The sequence below is a fragment of the Pseudonaja textilis genome, chromosome 2 (assembly GCF_049901715.1).
Source record: "Pseudonaja textilis isolate UNSWEBS1 chromosome 2, rPseTex1.2, whole genome shotgun sequence".
In the NCBI taxonomy this organism is placed as follows: Eukaryota; Metazoa; Chordata; class Lepidosauria; order Squamata; family Elapidae; genus Pseudonaja; species Pseudonaja textilis.
The window spans coordinates 134,554,569-134,567,891 of NC_141991.1; the positions used below are offsets into that span (position 1 = coordinate 134,554,569).

The following is a 13,323-nucleotide window of genomic DNA, read 5'->3' on the forward strand; positions in this document are numbered from 1 at the left end:
CAATATGTGAATCTACTTCTTCTTACTTCTTCCTCCCCTGGATATTACCCATTGAAGGAAAACATGGTTGCCTTTTCCCCGTGTATCAATTACCTTCATTTCCTCAACTACTGTGTTTCCCCAAAAAGAAGACCCTGTCTCATTTTCTTTTGGGCCCCAAAATAAGCACCAGGTTTTATTTTGGGGGGAAAGTCTTGTCCGCTTACCTTAGGACCACTGTAGCCAGGCCTCCCGTGCCCTGACACCTGTCACGCTGCTTCCCAATGTCGCCTGCAGCCGCTTGCAGCCATTTGCGGCCAGACGCCATACTGCATGTCATGCTAGTGCCACCGCTCAAAGAAGGATGCTGCGGGCTCGTGCCGATGCCACCGTCATGGTAGGAGGCCACATTGCACATCACACTGGGGCTACCACTGGCTGCAGGCCATGTGGCACATCACGCCAGTGCTGTCACTCACATCAGGAGGCCACATGGCACATTGTGCCATTGCGCAAGTGAGCATCATGCTGCCCCCCCGCACGGTGTACCCCATGGCATCCAGCCGTGAGTGACCACAGAACCAACACATGCACCTCACCCCACCTCATGTAACCAGGCGGTGGGACGGAGTGGGCAGGGTCTTAACTAGAGCTTATTGTTTGGGTAGAGTTTATATTAGGCACACACATAAAAATCAAGCTAGGGCTTATTTTGTGGGATAGGTTGTATTCTTGGGAAAACATGGTATTCTGTCCCTGTTGGGTAGAAAAGGACTAGTATGATGGGAAAGTAAGTAGGTAAGTATGCTGCATGCCCGGATTCTTTGCTTCATTTTGCTGCGCTTGCAAAAATCCACAGATTAATGATAAAGAGCCGTGCTCTTTGTTTCAGCTTGCATAGTTTTTTATTAGCCTCCCAGAGATTATTTCTGCCATGAACAGGGAGTATTCCGACTTCCAATGAAGGTCAGGAGCTCTCTAGGGAAACTTGAGGTGCACGTATATGTAATATCCCAGGCATTTTATACATATATATGCTCAGATGCAAATCATCCACCGTCCATCTAGTCTTCAAAAAACAAAAATCCCTTTTAAAATATATTAAATTACCATGTTGGGAATTATAGGAAAGCACACTTCCTCCAATGAAATTTAATGATACACACATGCACACTAGCACACACTTTCTGGCTTTAGGCATTGTGAGAAAAGCATTCCCCTACAAATCACAAAAATTTTTATGAGATTATAAGAAAAGATCATTGGCTTTTTTTCTGCAATCTTATAAAAAGTCACTGAAATTTTCAGATTTGGCATTGTAAAAAATATGAGTGTCATCCAAGTGTCATATTCCTTATCCATTCTATGTCATTGGGAAATCCAGCAGGCGCTGTATTTCTGGTAGATCAATTTAAGGATTTTGGAGCAGAATAATCTTTGAAAATCTGGAATTCCACTGGTGCCATATGCAATAATTTGGCTGGTGTCATTCTAGGCAGCAAGAAAATCTAACAATAATTTGATGCCAACTGCATTTCCAGGTGTAGTTCAAAGGGTTGGTTTTATCTAATGAGGAGTTATAAGAAGGGGTGCCTAGGCCAGAGGCCTTATGCCTTTGAAGTATTTTAAAATAGGTTAAATAGGGACAAAGCCTCCACAGCAATGGCCCCTTACTTGCAGAACTCCCTATCCTTACATATCAGCCTGGAATTCTGTTGGATTTTTTTTTTTTTGCGGTGCAAGTTATGTCCAAAGTTCATCATTGGTATCCTCCCTTAATTTTTCTTCATTGGTATTTTACATATGAGGCTGGTTTTTTTCCCCCTCTTCCATGACTCTACGTGAGAAATCCATGCAATGTTTCTTCCCTGAAGAGAATTCATAACATCCTATTGCAGTGGTGGCTAACCTTTTTGGGCTCCTGTGCCAAAAATTGTACGTGTGCCAGCACCCAGAAGGCAATGCGCGCCCGCCCCACATGCCCTAACACATGCACACGCAATCTCCCACCACCACCACTGCCCCCTTACCTGCACTGCACCTCACAGCTGATTTTTGGCCAGTTTGAGGCCTGAAATCTAGCCCCCTTTGTCACTTCTGAGTTTTTCTTTCTTTTTTTGAAAAACAGGAAGTGACAAAACGGGACTAGATTTTGGCCTACAAAGCTTGTAAAAGCCTGAAGAAGCCTTCCTCAAGCCTTTGGGAGGCTGAAAAAGGCCTCAAACAGGCCAAAAATCAGCTGTGAGGCATGCGTATGTGCAGTGAGGTAACTTTGCCTGCCAGCACCAACTGGTTCGCCATCATGGTCCTATTGCATCCCAGAAATAGACCCAGACCACACAGAGAAGTAATTGTCACCAGTGCGGAAGTCTAGCGTGCACCAACTGCATGGATGATGTAACCAAGTTTAGGTAATGAAACATCTGCAAACAACCCAGCTGAGAGAGAAATAAGGACCCCACAATCTATCACATACTATGTTAAGTACAGAGATACCAAAGCTGCTATTTGAGAGTGCTATCTCTCTCTCTCTCTCTCTCTCTCTCTGCTTTTCATAAGTTTATTTTTCCCCCCTTCGATATAAAAAATAGCAATCTGTTTCCATTTCTAGATGCTGCACTTACAGGAACTACGGTGGAGGAAGAGTGAACAGCACTTGAACCTAAGAAGCTGGTGCAACAAAGGGAAGCCAAGCTCAGAATTTCCCTGACTCTCAGCCAGACTGGTGTTTCAAGATCTATTTTATTTGAAGGTTATGTATTGATCCTGTTACTACCCAACAATCAGGAAAGGATGACTCTAAAATGGGAGTAGGGCAGTCCACTCAGAAAACTGCTTCCACTGAACTGCAGTCATCAGCTATTATCCCCCAGATGCTATTAGCTAATAGCTATCAACACTGTGCTATTGACCTGCAAATCTAATCTATCGGTTATTCCCAGCCAGCATGATGGAAAGTGGCTTTAGATAGATGTTAGACGCCAGAATATCTGGAGGGTGCTTGATTGTGAAAGGCAATCACAGAAGGAAAGGAAGGGAGAATTAAAATAATAATAAACAATGGGATTAAACTAAGTTTCAGTTCCAGAAAAGCTAAAAATTACTGGCAGCTATACAAGGTCAATTGCACAACCCCACATTTGGAAAAGCAAACAGCTAAATTTTCATAACGCTACTACTGTGCTTTAACAGTTGGTCAAATTCTCTAGGTCCATGATGGCAAACCTATGCCACATGTGCCGGAAGTGGCACACAGAGCCATCTCTCCAAGCACGCAAGCCATCACCCATTGCTCTTCTGGGTTCCGGCACACTGGCCAGCTGGTCTTCACGCACACCGGAGCGCTGGAAACCTTAAGAACAGCCACCTGGTGTGCATGCACGCGCCAGGCAGCTGCTCTTCCGGTTTCTGGCACACACATGCGCACCGGCCCCCAGAACTTCTGATTTTGGGCACACAAGCATGCACAAAGACCAGCTGGCCAGTGCGCATGCACGCGCCAAAAAACCAGATGATCATCTTCCCAGCGCGCACATGCACACAGGACGGCTACTCTTCTGGTTTCTGGCACGTGCACATATGCCAAAATGGTTCACCAACTCTGCTCTAGGTCAATATCTAAACAGCAACAAAGTATGTGATATATAACCATATCCAGACAATATTGAGGGGTTTAAAAAGGAGAAAAGACTGAATAAAAGACAATAGCCTGTACTGAAAAGTAACCATTTATTAGAACTGATACAAGAAATATGAAAGAGCGGAGATGAGGAATATGGGGTTATTTGTAACATGTCAAGTTGTACAACAAAGAGCTCGTTTTAAAAATTATTTTCACACTTTAAAAATCAGCATAACCTACTTTTAGTTTAGAATCAAAAGGCTTGGCTAAAATGTTACCCCCCCAAGGAAGTCTAACACACATGCAGAGACACACCCGTTAGCCAAAAGTTCAACATTCTGTTGTGGAAGGCAGCATATTGCTAGGCTGGGAAGAGGGGGAGTTGACACACCACCTTTCTCTTTTTCCTCAGGAGTCTAACACTGATCATTGGGAACCTGAATATATTTGATTTCTGTAACCAGCACCAGGGGCATTAAACCTCCAAGGCCTTTTCACACATTCTGTGCACATGATTGGGCTTGTGTTTTCACCTGGATCCAAATAGATCTTCCTGAATCTTCCAAACTGCTTGTTGCAAGCAAAAGCCGCAACCTGACATACCGTTTGCAAATGATTCAAAGCGTTGCATGAAGAATTGTGGCATCCACCCAGAGGGAACAATTCATGCCGTCTTATCTGTCAGAGACACACAGTTGGGTTCAAGCAATCAAAAAAAGCTCAATCAAAAAGCTCAAATCAAAAGTAGAGCGGTTCCTTAAGCCAATTCTCTTTCCTTTTTTCAGAAGGAAAGAAATCTGAATGTTTGCTTTTGAAGCAGTGGAGGGAGTTATTATCTCAGATGTCCCTTGTCCACTAGGAAACTTGCAGAGAAGTGGTTCTCAGTGGAAAGAAAGAAAAAGAGAGAGAGAAAGAGACAGAAAGTGATAGAGAGATAGAATAGAGAGACTATGAGCCAAAACCGAACCAATTTTGTCATATGGTTAAATACCAAATTGAACTGCATAAATTATAGTTCTGGCAAAAATGATAGGTAGTAGGTCACGTGAAACAAAGAAAAGGCAGCAGTGGTATAGAGGTTCTGAGATAATTCAAATTGTGCTGGCTGGCTGATTTCTCTCCTCTTCCTCTTCCTGCTGGTGGGAGGAGACAAAAATCATTAGAGCCCATATAGCCGAGAAGATTTAAATGCCACCTGGGTAAAAAAATTACATTGTTAATCAAAAATTAATGAGTGTAATTAACATAAAATTAATTCTCTTTGTATTTTAATCCACGCTTAGGTGACTGAGGATAACAATTCATGTTTGATAGCCACTTAAGTGTTGCATCAGAAAACTGTGCCTACATAATTGAAGTCTTATCATAAGCTTAAATTCTGATAATCAGTTTAAAATGTGCAATTTAAACAGATACGCAGAAAGCCAAGATTCAAACTTCCCAATGTATCATACACATATACCCCGTTCCCACAACTTCCAAATACAAAACGTGAAAACGCTGACATCAAAAAGCATTTGTTGCTGTTGAAACATTTAGACCAGGAGCCAAAATGTGAGGAGGTGGGATCAGTTTAGGAGCCACCTAAATGCAGCATGGCTTAGAAATTTAGAATCAGCTGGCTAGTTCTACTACACTAAGAAAGACAAACTTAACAGGATCTTCAGGTAAAGGATGAAATGTTCTCCCCCACCCTCCCTTTTTTTTAAAAAAAAAAAAATCTGGACATTCTTTGTTGATGGTTCAAAGAGCTCTCGCTTTTAAAAGAGCCTTTGAACAAGGTTACATCATATTACACAGAGGTCACATTGTGGAACTTACTAAAAGCTGTCACTTTACTTATATTTCTGCCCGTAGAGTGTTTTAGCATTTCATCTGCAGTAGCAATTCTTCAAGTGTCAAGTTGCCCTATTTTTGCTTCATTGAAGTTTGACAAAGAACTCTTAAGAACCTTCAGATATTCATCAAATTTGCCAAACTGTGAAAGGGTCCTGTGTGTGCTACTTTATATTAATGGTGCATCCAAAATAAAATTTTTAATTGTGTGTTTGGGAGTGGAGGAAGGCAAAGATTGTATATTTTATTCTAATGATTCTCCCCACATGGCAACTAATCAGTTACATGCATGCATTCAACAGGCTGTATAAGAGTAAGCATTTAAAACACACGTACACTAATCCATCTCAAAATCCTAGCAAATACTAGGAAGCAAAAGCTACAGAGAAATGCCATTTCTTTTTTTTACTAACGGCATTGCTGCTACCAACTTCCTAAAATGCCTTTTTCTTTTTAGCCTGACACACTAATACTTGTAATCACAGAAGTCTTATTACCACTCTGTAAGAATTTCTATTAGCAGCCACTAGTGAAGAAGGTAGCTTTTAGGCTGGTACCTACAGGAGTAGGAAAGGTGCACTTCAAGGTATCTTAAGCTTCCTCTCCAATACATTTGAGAATAAAAATAAGGGTGAAATCAGTGAAGTAGCAGGACCTTAAAACCTAAAGGTTACCAGAGTCAATCCCTCAACATTTTGTGAGATGTCTCTCATTTAGCCTGCAATTCAACTTGATTTTGGCTCACCCAATGAACTTAGCTGGTAAGAAGCAATGCCAGCCAAAATAGCTGAAAGACATGGGCTGGAAAGCCAATACTCTAATTAGTAACAGCAGAGACTTTCTCTTAGACTTGATTTGACAAGATTGCAGCACAGAAAGGAATGGCAGGCTGTCAATCATCCACAGCACTTGCTCCAGATTCAATATTCCTTCTACACAGATTTGCCCACTTTCCTCACAGACAATGCAAAGATAAAAATTCTGGGGCATGGGTGAAATCCCCAGGAGCGATTTAGAGCATCATCATACCAATGTAATAATGAGGACAAATTATGGCACCTCAGCTATAGCTGAAATTTGTTACAGGATGCTGTAAATCATGAGTGAGCATTGGCCAGTGCTTGAGGGGAAGAGAAAGAAACCATTATTAAAGGCATATAGCCTTTAAAAGGGAGGCAAGGGCTATGAGGCAAAGTCTTCAACTTAATGGAGTCTGCCCATTACAGTTAAGCCATGATGGTTGTAAATGAGGCCACTCACCTGACTAATCCAATTTTACATTATGCAGTGGTCTTTAAGAGAGCCAATCAATTAAGAGAACCAAATCCAAAGTAAAGTCATGTAACTGCAGGACTGCAAGCATGAATACAGGCCAGTTGCCAAGTGTCTGAAATGCAGTCACATGACAGCAAGGGAAAAGTGGCCATTTTAGCTTTGGCTGCAAGTACCCTGGGTCAGTCTGTTGCATGTCATAAGTAGACTATCTGTATGTCACTCTTGCCCTCGGCATTGACTCTTCAGATGTCTGGCATTTTTCTTCCTGGCCTACAAAGCCCCCTCCTACCAGATCACTGAGGACACCATTTCCACCCCCACCCCCCATAAGCTCAAGGAGTCAGCTTCCCATCTGCACTAATAGGCCTAACAAACTGGATATCAAGGGAAAATAAGGTATTGTAGCAGGTTTTTTTTTTAATTCTCACAGAAGAGACGTGTAGAAGGGAGCTTAAATTGCCAACATATTTCTTAGGGATACGGTTCTAAAAATGCCACCTTTATCCCTGAACTTCACATGTATTTTTCAGCAGTCCTCATTCTAACACAGAGGAGATGGTGGTGGTTTGTCCCTCTCCTCTCAACTCCTTCCAGATACTCATCTATTTCCTCATTCTTCCATCTCCATCCACTTTGGTTTACCATTGTTCTTCTTTTCAGTGTAATTCCCCTTTATTCCATTGCTGTTGTTTTTGTGGTTTGCTGGAAGAAAATGGCCTCTTATGAATGCATGCATGCTTTTGTTTGCAGGGTGGACTTGTATTACACAGAAATCATTTAATTTTACCAATGGGTACTTTGTTTTATAGGCCATTATTTTTGGTCATTAATTATTCAATTTATTTTTTTGTCATGGCCTTTTCCTTGTTAGGGGGTGGGTTCTATTCAATGAATGTGTCACACAAGTACATGTTTGTGCAATAAGGAAAACCTCCAGAACTGCTTTCTGCTGGAATTAGCCATTTTTAAGTAGTGAGGTAGAAAGCTGCACAAACTTGGATATTGTATTTATTTTTCTCTGTTCTATTCTTGAAGGGATTAGAAATCAGAATAGTCTTCCTTTCAAGAAGATTTGGAACACCCAGGGGCCTTTTGTGTCGCTTCAGGCAGATGCCTATTAGTAAATTGTCTTTTATCCTTGATAGTAGCCATACAATACATAATCATTTGATCTCTCCAGCTATCAGATAGAAATTAGAGAATTCCAAGGGAGTGGGGCAGGATAACTAGTATTCTGTGAAGCATAATGGATGAAAGAGATATTCTTCTCATTTGAGAGTTCCCATGCAAAAATCAGAACCTGAGGCTCTTCTTGACTTAAAAAAAAAACCCTCAAGTAAGCATTTATTCAGTGTGGTACAAATCACATGCAAACAAACTGAAATCCATATAGCTTCCCAAATCCTGTTTTGCAACTGCTGTCCTCTTCCAGCACAGGAATGAATGAAAACATCCCCACACTGAAGAACTAATAGTCAAAAATTAAGGTCAGTGGGATTCAAGAGCAATAGCTGGCCATTAGCCAAATGCAGGCAGCTATGCTTCTGTCTATACATGACAGCTTTCAAGTGGAATCAGAAATACAAAGCTAATGTCCAATCTACAGTCTGAACTTTCACATATCTCATTTAATATTGTGGAAAATGACTGACCAAATAAGGATTCTAGAAAAGAAACATATTTCTATTAATTTAGCAGCAGGGCATTTTTTTCAACAAAATCCCCTTCAAAGTAAATTGTTAAAGGGGTTACCCATCCCCATTCAGGAATCAAACTGTAAAAATCTATTCAGTTCCAACAGAATATGCTGAACAAAGCTATGGAGGCTGCATATTTTAAAGGCAAACCTGCCTCAAAACCACTGAAAGATAGACTGGTTGCAAAATAGGTTCTTAAACTACATACATGGAATGATGTCATGATCCAAACAAATTAGAATACATGTTTCATAAATGTTTTCTCTTGATGTGGTTGACAGAAGTACACCTATCAATTGAACACAAGGAAATCCGTCAAAACAAAAATGCCACCAATTTTCTGATGCTGGGCATTTAGCAAGATATAGAACTTAACCATATGAATCATTAGTTGGGTCACAGATGTAATTCACGTCATGCTACATCACACCATGCTCCGTTGCAATTCCTGACAGATTAGCAAGGTACAGAATACATAAATGGAAGGATGGCAACCTACTTCATCTGCTTGCTAAACAAAAGGAAAGAAATTCAACAATGCAGAAATGAAGTAAGTAGTGGTGGGATTTTCTGATCAAGCATGGGTAGGAACATCTCTCCTCATTATAAAAAAAAATAAAAATAGAACAGTATGAGTACTGCTAAGGCAGCAGAGACCAAAGAGCATGAATTCAGATTCTGGAATTAATGTTAAGGACCAGTGTCCATTTTAAAGTAGCCTGCACCATTTCAGTAATGATCCAAGCTCCTATCAAATCTTACTAGTATGGAGGATGCTTCTATTGTGAGGTATCCAGAAACTCAGATACTGTAGCAGGAAACTGGCACTTTTAAAAGCTGATGCAGTCAAATGAGTCTGCAGTGGTGGAACATAACAAAGAAATCCCTACCATGCTACACAATTCAGGCATTACACATGAAATAAAATATGCATGGACTTGGTCAGGAGAAAGGGCTCTTGCCAAGAGTCTTTGCTTTTTGTTGCCCTGTCCTGAAGCTGAAGAACAGGATGGAAAGCCACTGGTGAAATAGCATTTGTTAATGGTCAACAAAGTTAATGTGGGACCCTCCAGCTGTTCTTGAGCTGCAATTCCCATCCAGCATAACCAGTGATGAAGGATAATTGGATTTGTAGTCCATAAGGTCCTTATTCTGTAAAACATGGTATTTTTGGCTAAATTGCTAATGTATTTTTATCTGTGAAATCTATTTCACTATGTATTTTAACTGTCAATTGTTCAGAATAAAAATGCCAGTCTAGGATTTTTGAATTTTCCAAGCTGTTCTAGTCATGCAGCCACAGATTACTATGCTCAGTTGGTAGTTTTCTCTGAAAAGTATACTTGAAGTACATACTTATTCTGAAAACAACAGATTGACATACTAGGATGAAAGAGCACAGATATGGTGGGGAAGTCTCTAAAGAAATAACTGAGAGCCCAGAAAAAAAATCAAATTAGAATTCTGGAACCACAGTTCAGATTATTATTTTTTTGAAAAGGAAAAACATTCCAAGTATGACACTATGTTTGGCTGATCTACTCACCTACATAACACAAAGGCCCCATTTGTGCAACATGAATGATCCAGTTCTCTTTAAGCCAATTAATTTACATAGGCACACTCAGGGCACATGACCCCGAATGACAGAGATGGTCATTCAGTGACACTATATTTAGTCCTCACTGGAAGCATCACTTTCTTACTTCATGCTGTACCCTCCACTCCCTGAGGAAGTAAATTTAAAATAGAGTTGCTACAATGCAATTAAAAGTTGGTGTCAGTGCAGATTCATGGAATTACACATCCCAACAGTATGCTCACGTTTCAGATATACACCTGGAGTGCAGTGAATCAAAAATCAAAAGGACTATAGAAAGGGAATGCCCACAGGAAGAGTATTTTTATAGGGCTTCTCTAGGAGCACATTTTGATCACAGTTGTTAAAAAGAGGCTGTTAATTCTCTAGTAAGTAGTCTGCACAAGGGAGGGGGGAAGACATTGCCATGATAAGTTATAGGTCAATTAACTCAATTTTTTTGGAGTATACATGATTAATTAGATACCCTTATAATCTAACTAAACATGTCATGCAAATAGCACCAGTAATACGGGAGATAAGGAATGAAAGGAATAAGATGAGAAAGGACAGGTTCAAAAGAGGGATGCTATCCTTGCCAACTGATTTCTATTTGTTCTCCAAAAGGTACCTGGTCTGACCTGAAATTAGAAAATATGGGTGAAAACGGCTATCTAGCATCTTTGAAGGCAATTCAAGCAACACATTAGCAATTTTGAAAGAAACTAGAAAAAGCCCTCTCCCTCCCTTCCCCAATATCTAGCTTGCTTGTTATTTGGGTGGTCTAAGACTCCAAAACTTGTGCCAGATCAGTTGGGTCTGTCCTGAATTCAGGGAGCTCTTGCCATTTTTTCAATCAGTAACAATGATGCTTAACAATTCTCTACATAGAACATGATGATGCAGAAATAAACAGCCAGGCAGGAAGTTAAGGCCTGGAGGCTCTGAGGGAGCTTTAAAAACAAGAACCATTATTGTTATTACGGTAATGATGAGGTGATAGAACACCACCACACTGCATGTCAATCTCCTGGAGGGAATCCAAACGTGACTCACACCATTTATGTTATGACTAAACCAACCAATATCAACATTTCTCCTGTCGAGCACAGTAATAAGCACATTTCCATGGATGCATTTGGGCAGAGGGAAAGGGAGGGTGGATATGTACAATTATGGGTGGACAGAGAACCCCCAGCCACTTTAGCTTTTCACTGCTTCCCGTTCTTTGTTTTCAGCATCTTCTGGGTACGCATGCCAGGTCAGTCTCTCTTCATAAAATGCTATCACAATTTGAGGGCACTTCACATTGGCTTCTTTTGCTAGAACCAGATCAGCCTCATCTGTGTCTTTCCTAAAGAGAGAAACAGAAAGCAACAAAAGGAGCACTGGTCACTAACTGACTGAGCAAAAACATTCCATCCAACAGGTGGTACAATAAAAATAAACAAGGCTTTAGGTGCCTATTTTATAATGGAAAACAATAACAAAACAGCATCACTAGAAAACCACCCGTAGCACTACCAGGAAGCGGGTGTCTGAACTGCCAATTAACTTGGGATTATGAAGGGAGGCAGGTATTGCAAAGTTTTTGATACTCACTGATTTATGAATTTTAGTTACATTTACTGCATATCATATAATATTTTATGTTTCAATGTGAATATGCTACTGCTTTAACCAGCAACTGTTCCTTCTGGACAATTCATTTATGGATGGAGACTGCGAGCAGTTTCTTTTGTCCCAGCTACTCCGGAGTGCTAGTTTCTAACTTAGAGGACACTGTTGGTCCAGTGGATCCAATCCTTTGAAACTGATGAGCCTAATGCTGCAGAAAGTTTACTGGTGTTGTAACTGCTATTAACATTCAAAACGACATCCCATTGCTATAATTGATAAAGAGGACAGGTGTATTTTTTACACAATTCTCTCCATCGTCAAAATGACTGAATTACAAAAGGAAACGTGTTTTGAAAGGAAAGAGAAACATAGGGAGATATCTCCTCTTTATATACAGAAGCTTTGCATTTTCAAGTAAGATGCCAAAATAAAATCAATCTGTCAAAATCTATTTTTAAAAAATATGTTCAGTAACATTTTCCCATTAACTAAACTGAAAGTTTTATTAGCACATTTTTAGTGCAAATAGTTATGAGTTGAAGACAGCAAGCCTCTTTTTGAGGAATGCCCAATTTCCAGAGGTATTATCTTAAAGAGGCACCCATTTTCTAAATCTTTTATTCAGTTTTGCCCATTTTCACAAGAGATCCCCATAAAGATAATCAAGGTGGAAAAGTACTACAAATGTTTACAATGCAGCACCCCCACCCCCACCCCAAAAAACCAAACTCCCCAAATTTCATTTTCTTGATATATCATTGGGCCTTGGACTTTGCCTTTAAGCAAAGGGTATTTTCTTACTCTCTACAGGTGTTTTAAAGACTTATTTTCTATTTTGAACTCTTTAACAGGAAAGAAAAGGTACTACAGACAAATGCAAAATTGCAAAAACATTAAGCAAACAGAAAAGTAAAATATAAGGTTAAACTTAAACAAGAATAAATATTAGTCCATGGTGGTACCCAATAGCACATAAAAAAGAAAACTACAACAATATCTCTTGAAGGACCATCCAAATACATTTTCTATGGTTTGTTTCTGATCTATTTAAGAACTTTGAGGAAACTTATACCAATTTTATGTTTCAGAAAGTTACTACATAAGTTAATGGCATGGAATAAATTCATAATCTAGAATGGTCCCTTCCATCTGCCCTCGACTACAACTTCCACAATCCCTGCCAATATGCTATTGCAGGGAACATCTGGATGACACCTGGATGAAGAATTCTAATAGAAAAAAAAGGATCAGTTGGTTTATTAGCTTTGTCTGTTTAGTTCCACCCCTGCCCTACTTGCTTTAACTGCCATTCCAGGAACAGTAGTACTGATTAAAGCAGTAAACTTAAATTAATTAATGGCACTCTACTAAAAATTTCATCAGAATTAATCTTCATGCATTTAACTAAAGGGGCACAAATGACAAACACATTCTAAGACAGGACTCTCCTCTATCAGGGCAGGATGCCCTATAACTATGTCAGCAATTCTGATAAAAGACATTAGAGAATGACTTTTCTTTTAAATATGTTCCCCAACATTAGTACTTAATAGTCTGTAATGCAGAAGCTTTTACAATCATCAGTAACTAAGACTGATAATGTTCAATGACAATTGGTAAATAAATGTTTAAGCCAAGGTTTTAAATTTGTTGCCTTAATTTTGCTTTAAAAAGCAGTAAGTACAATATTTCATATTCTAACAGAGCTGAAATAT

The 13,323-nt window shown here is 39.8% G+C and overlaps 1 protein-coding gene across 7 annotated transcripts in view; it reads right to left on the reverse strand.

Moving 5' to 3' along the window:
* Positions 1 to 5,318: 5,318 nt before the first annotated feature.
* Positions 5,319 to 13,323, reverse strand: part of CBX5 (chromobox 5) — a 41,022-nt gene continuing 33,017 nt past the window's right edge. For 6 of the 7 annotated variants that reach the window (XM_087925373.1, XM_026714684.2, XM_026714682.2 and 3 more), the window contains one exon: positions 7,510 to 11,342. In XM_087925373.1, coding sequence (XP_087781499.1) covers positions 11,192 to 11,342 — 151 coding nt within the window. In that variant the 3' untranslated portion in view covers positions 7,510 to 11,191. Of the gene's footprint in view, positions 11,343 to 13,323 lie in introns of all 7 variants that reach the window. The other variant, XM_026714679.2, reaches the window with a different exon arrangement.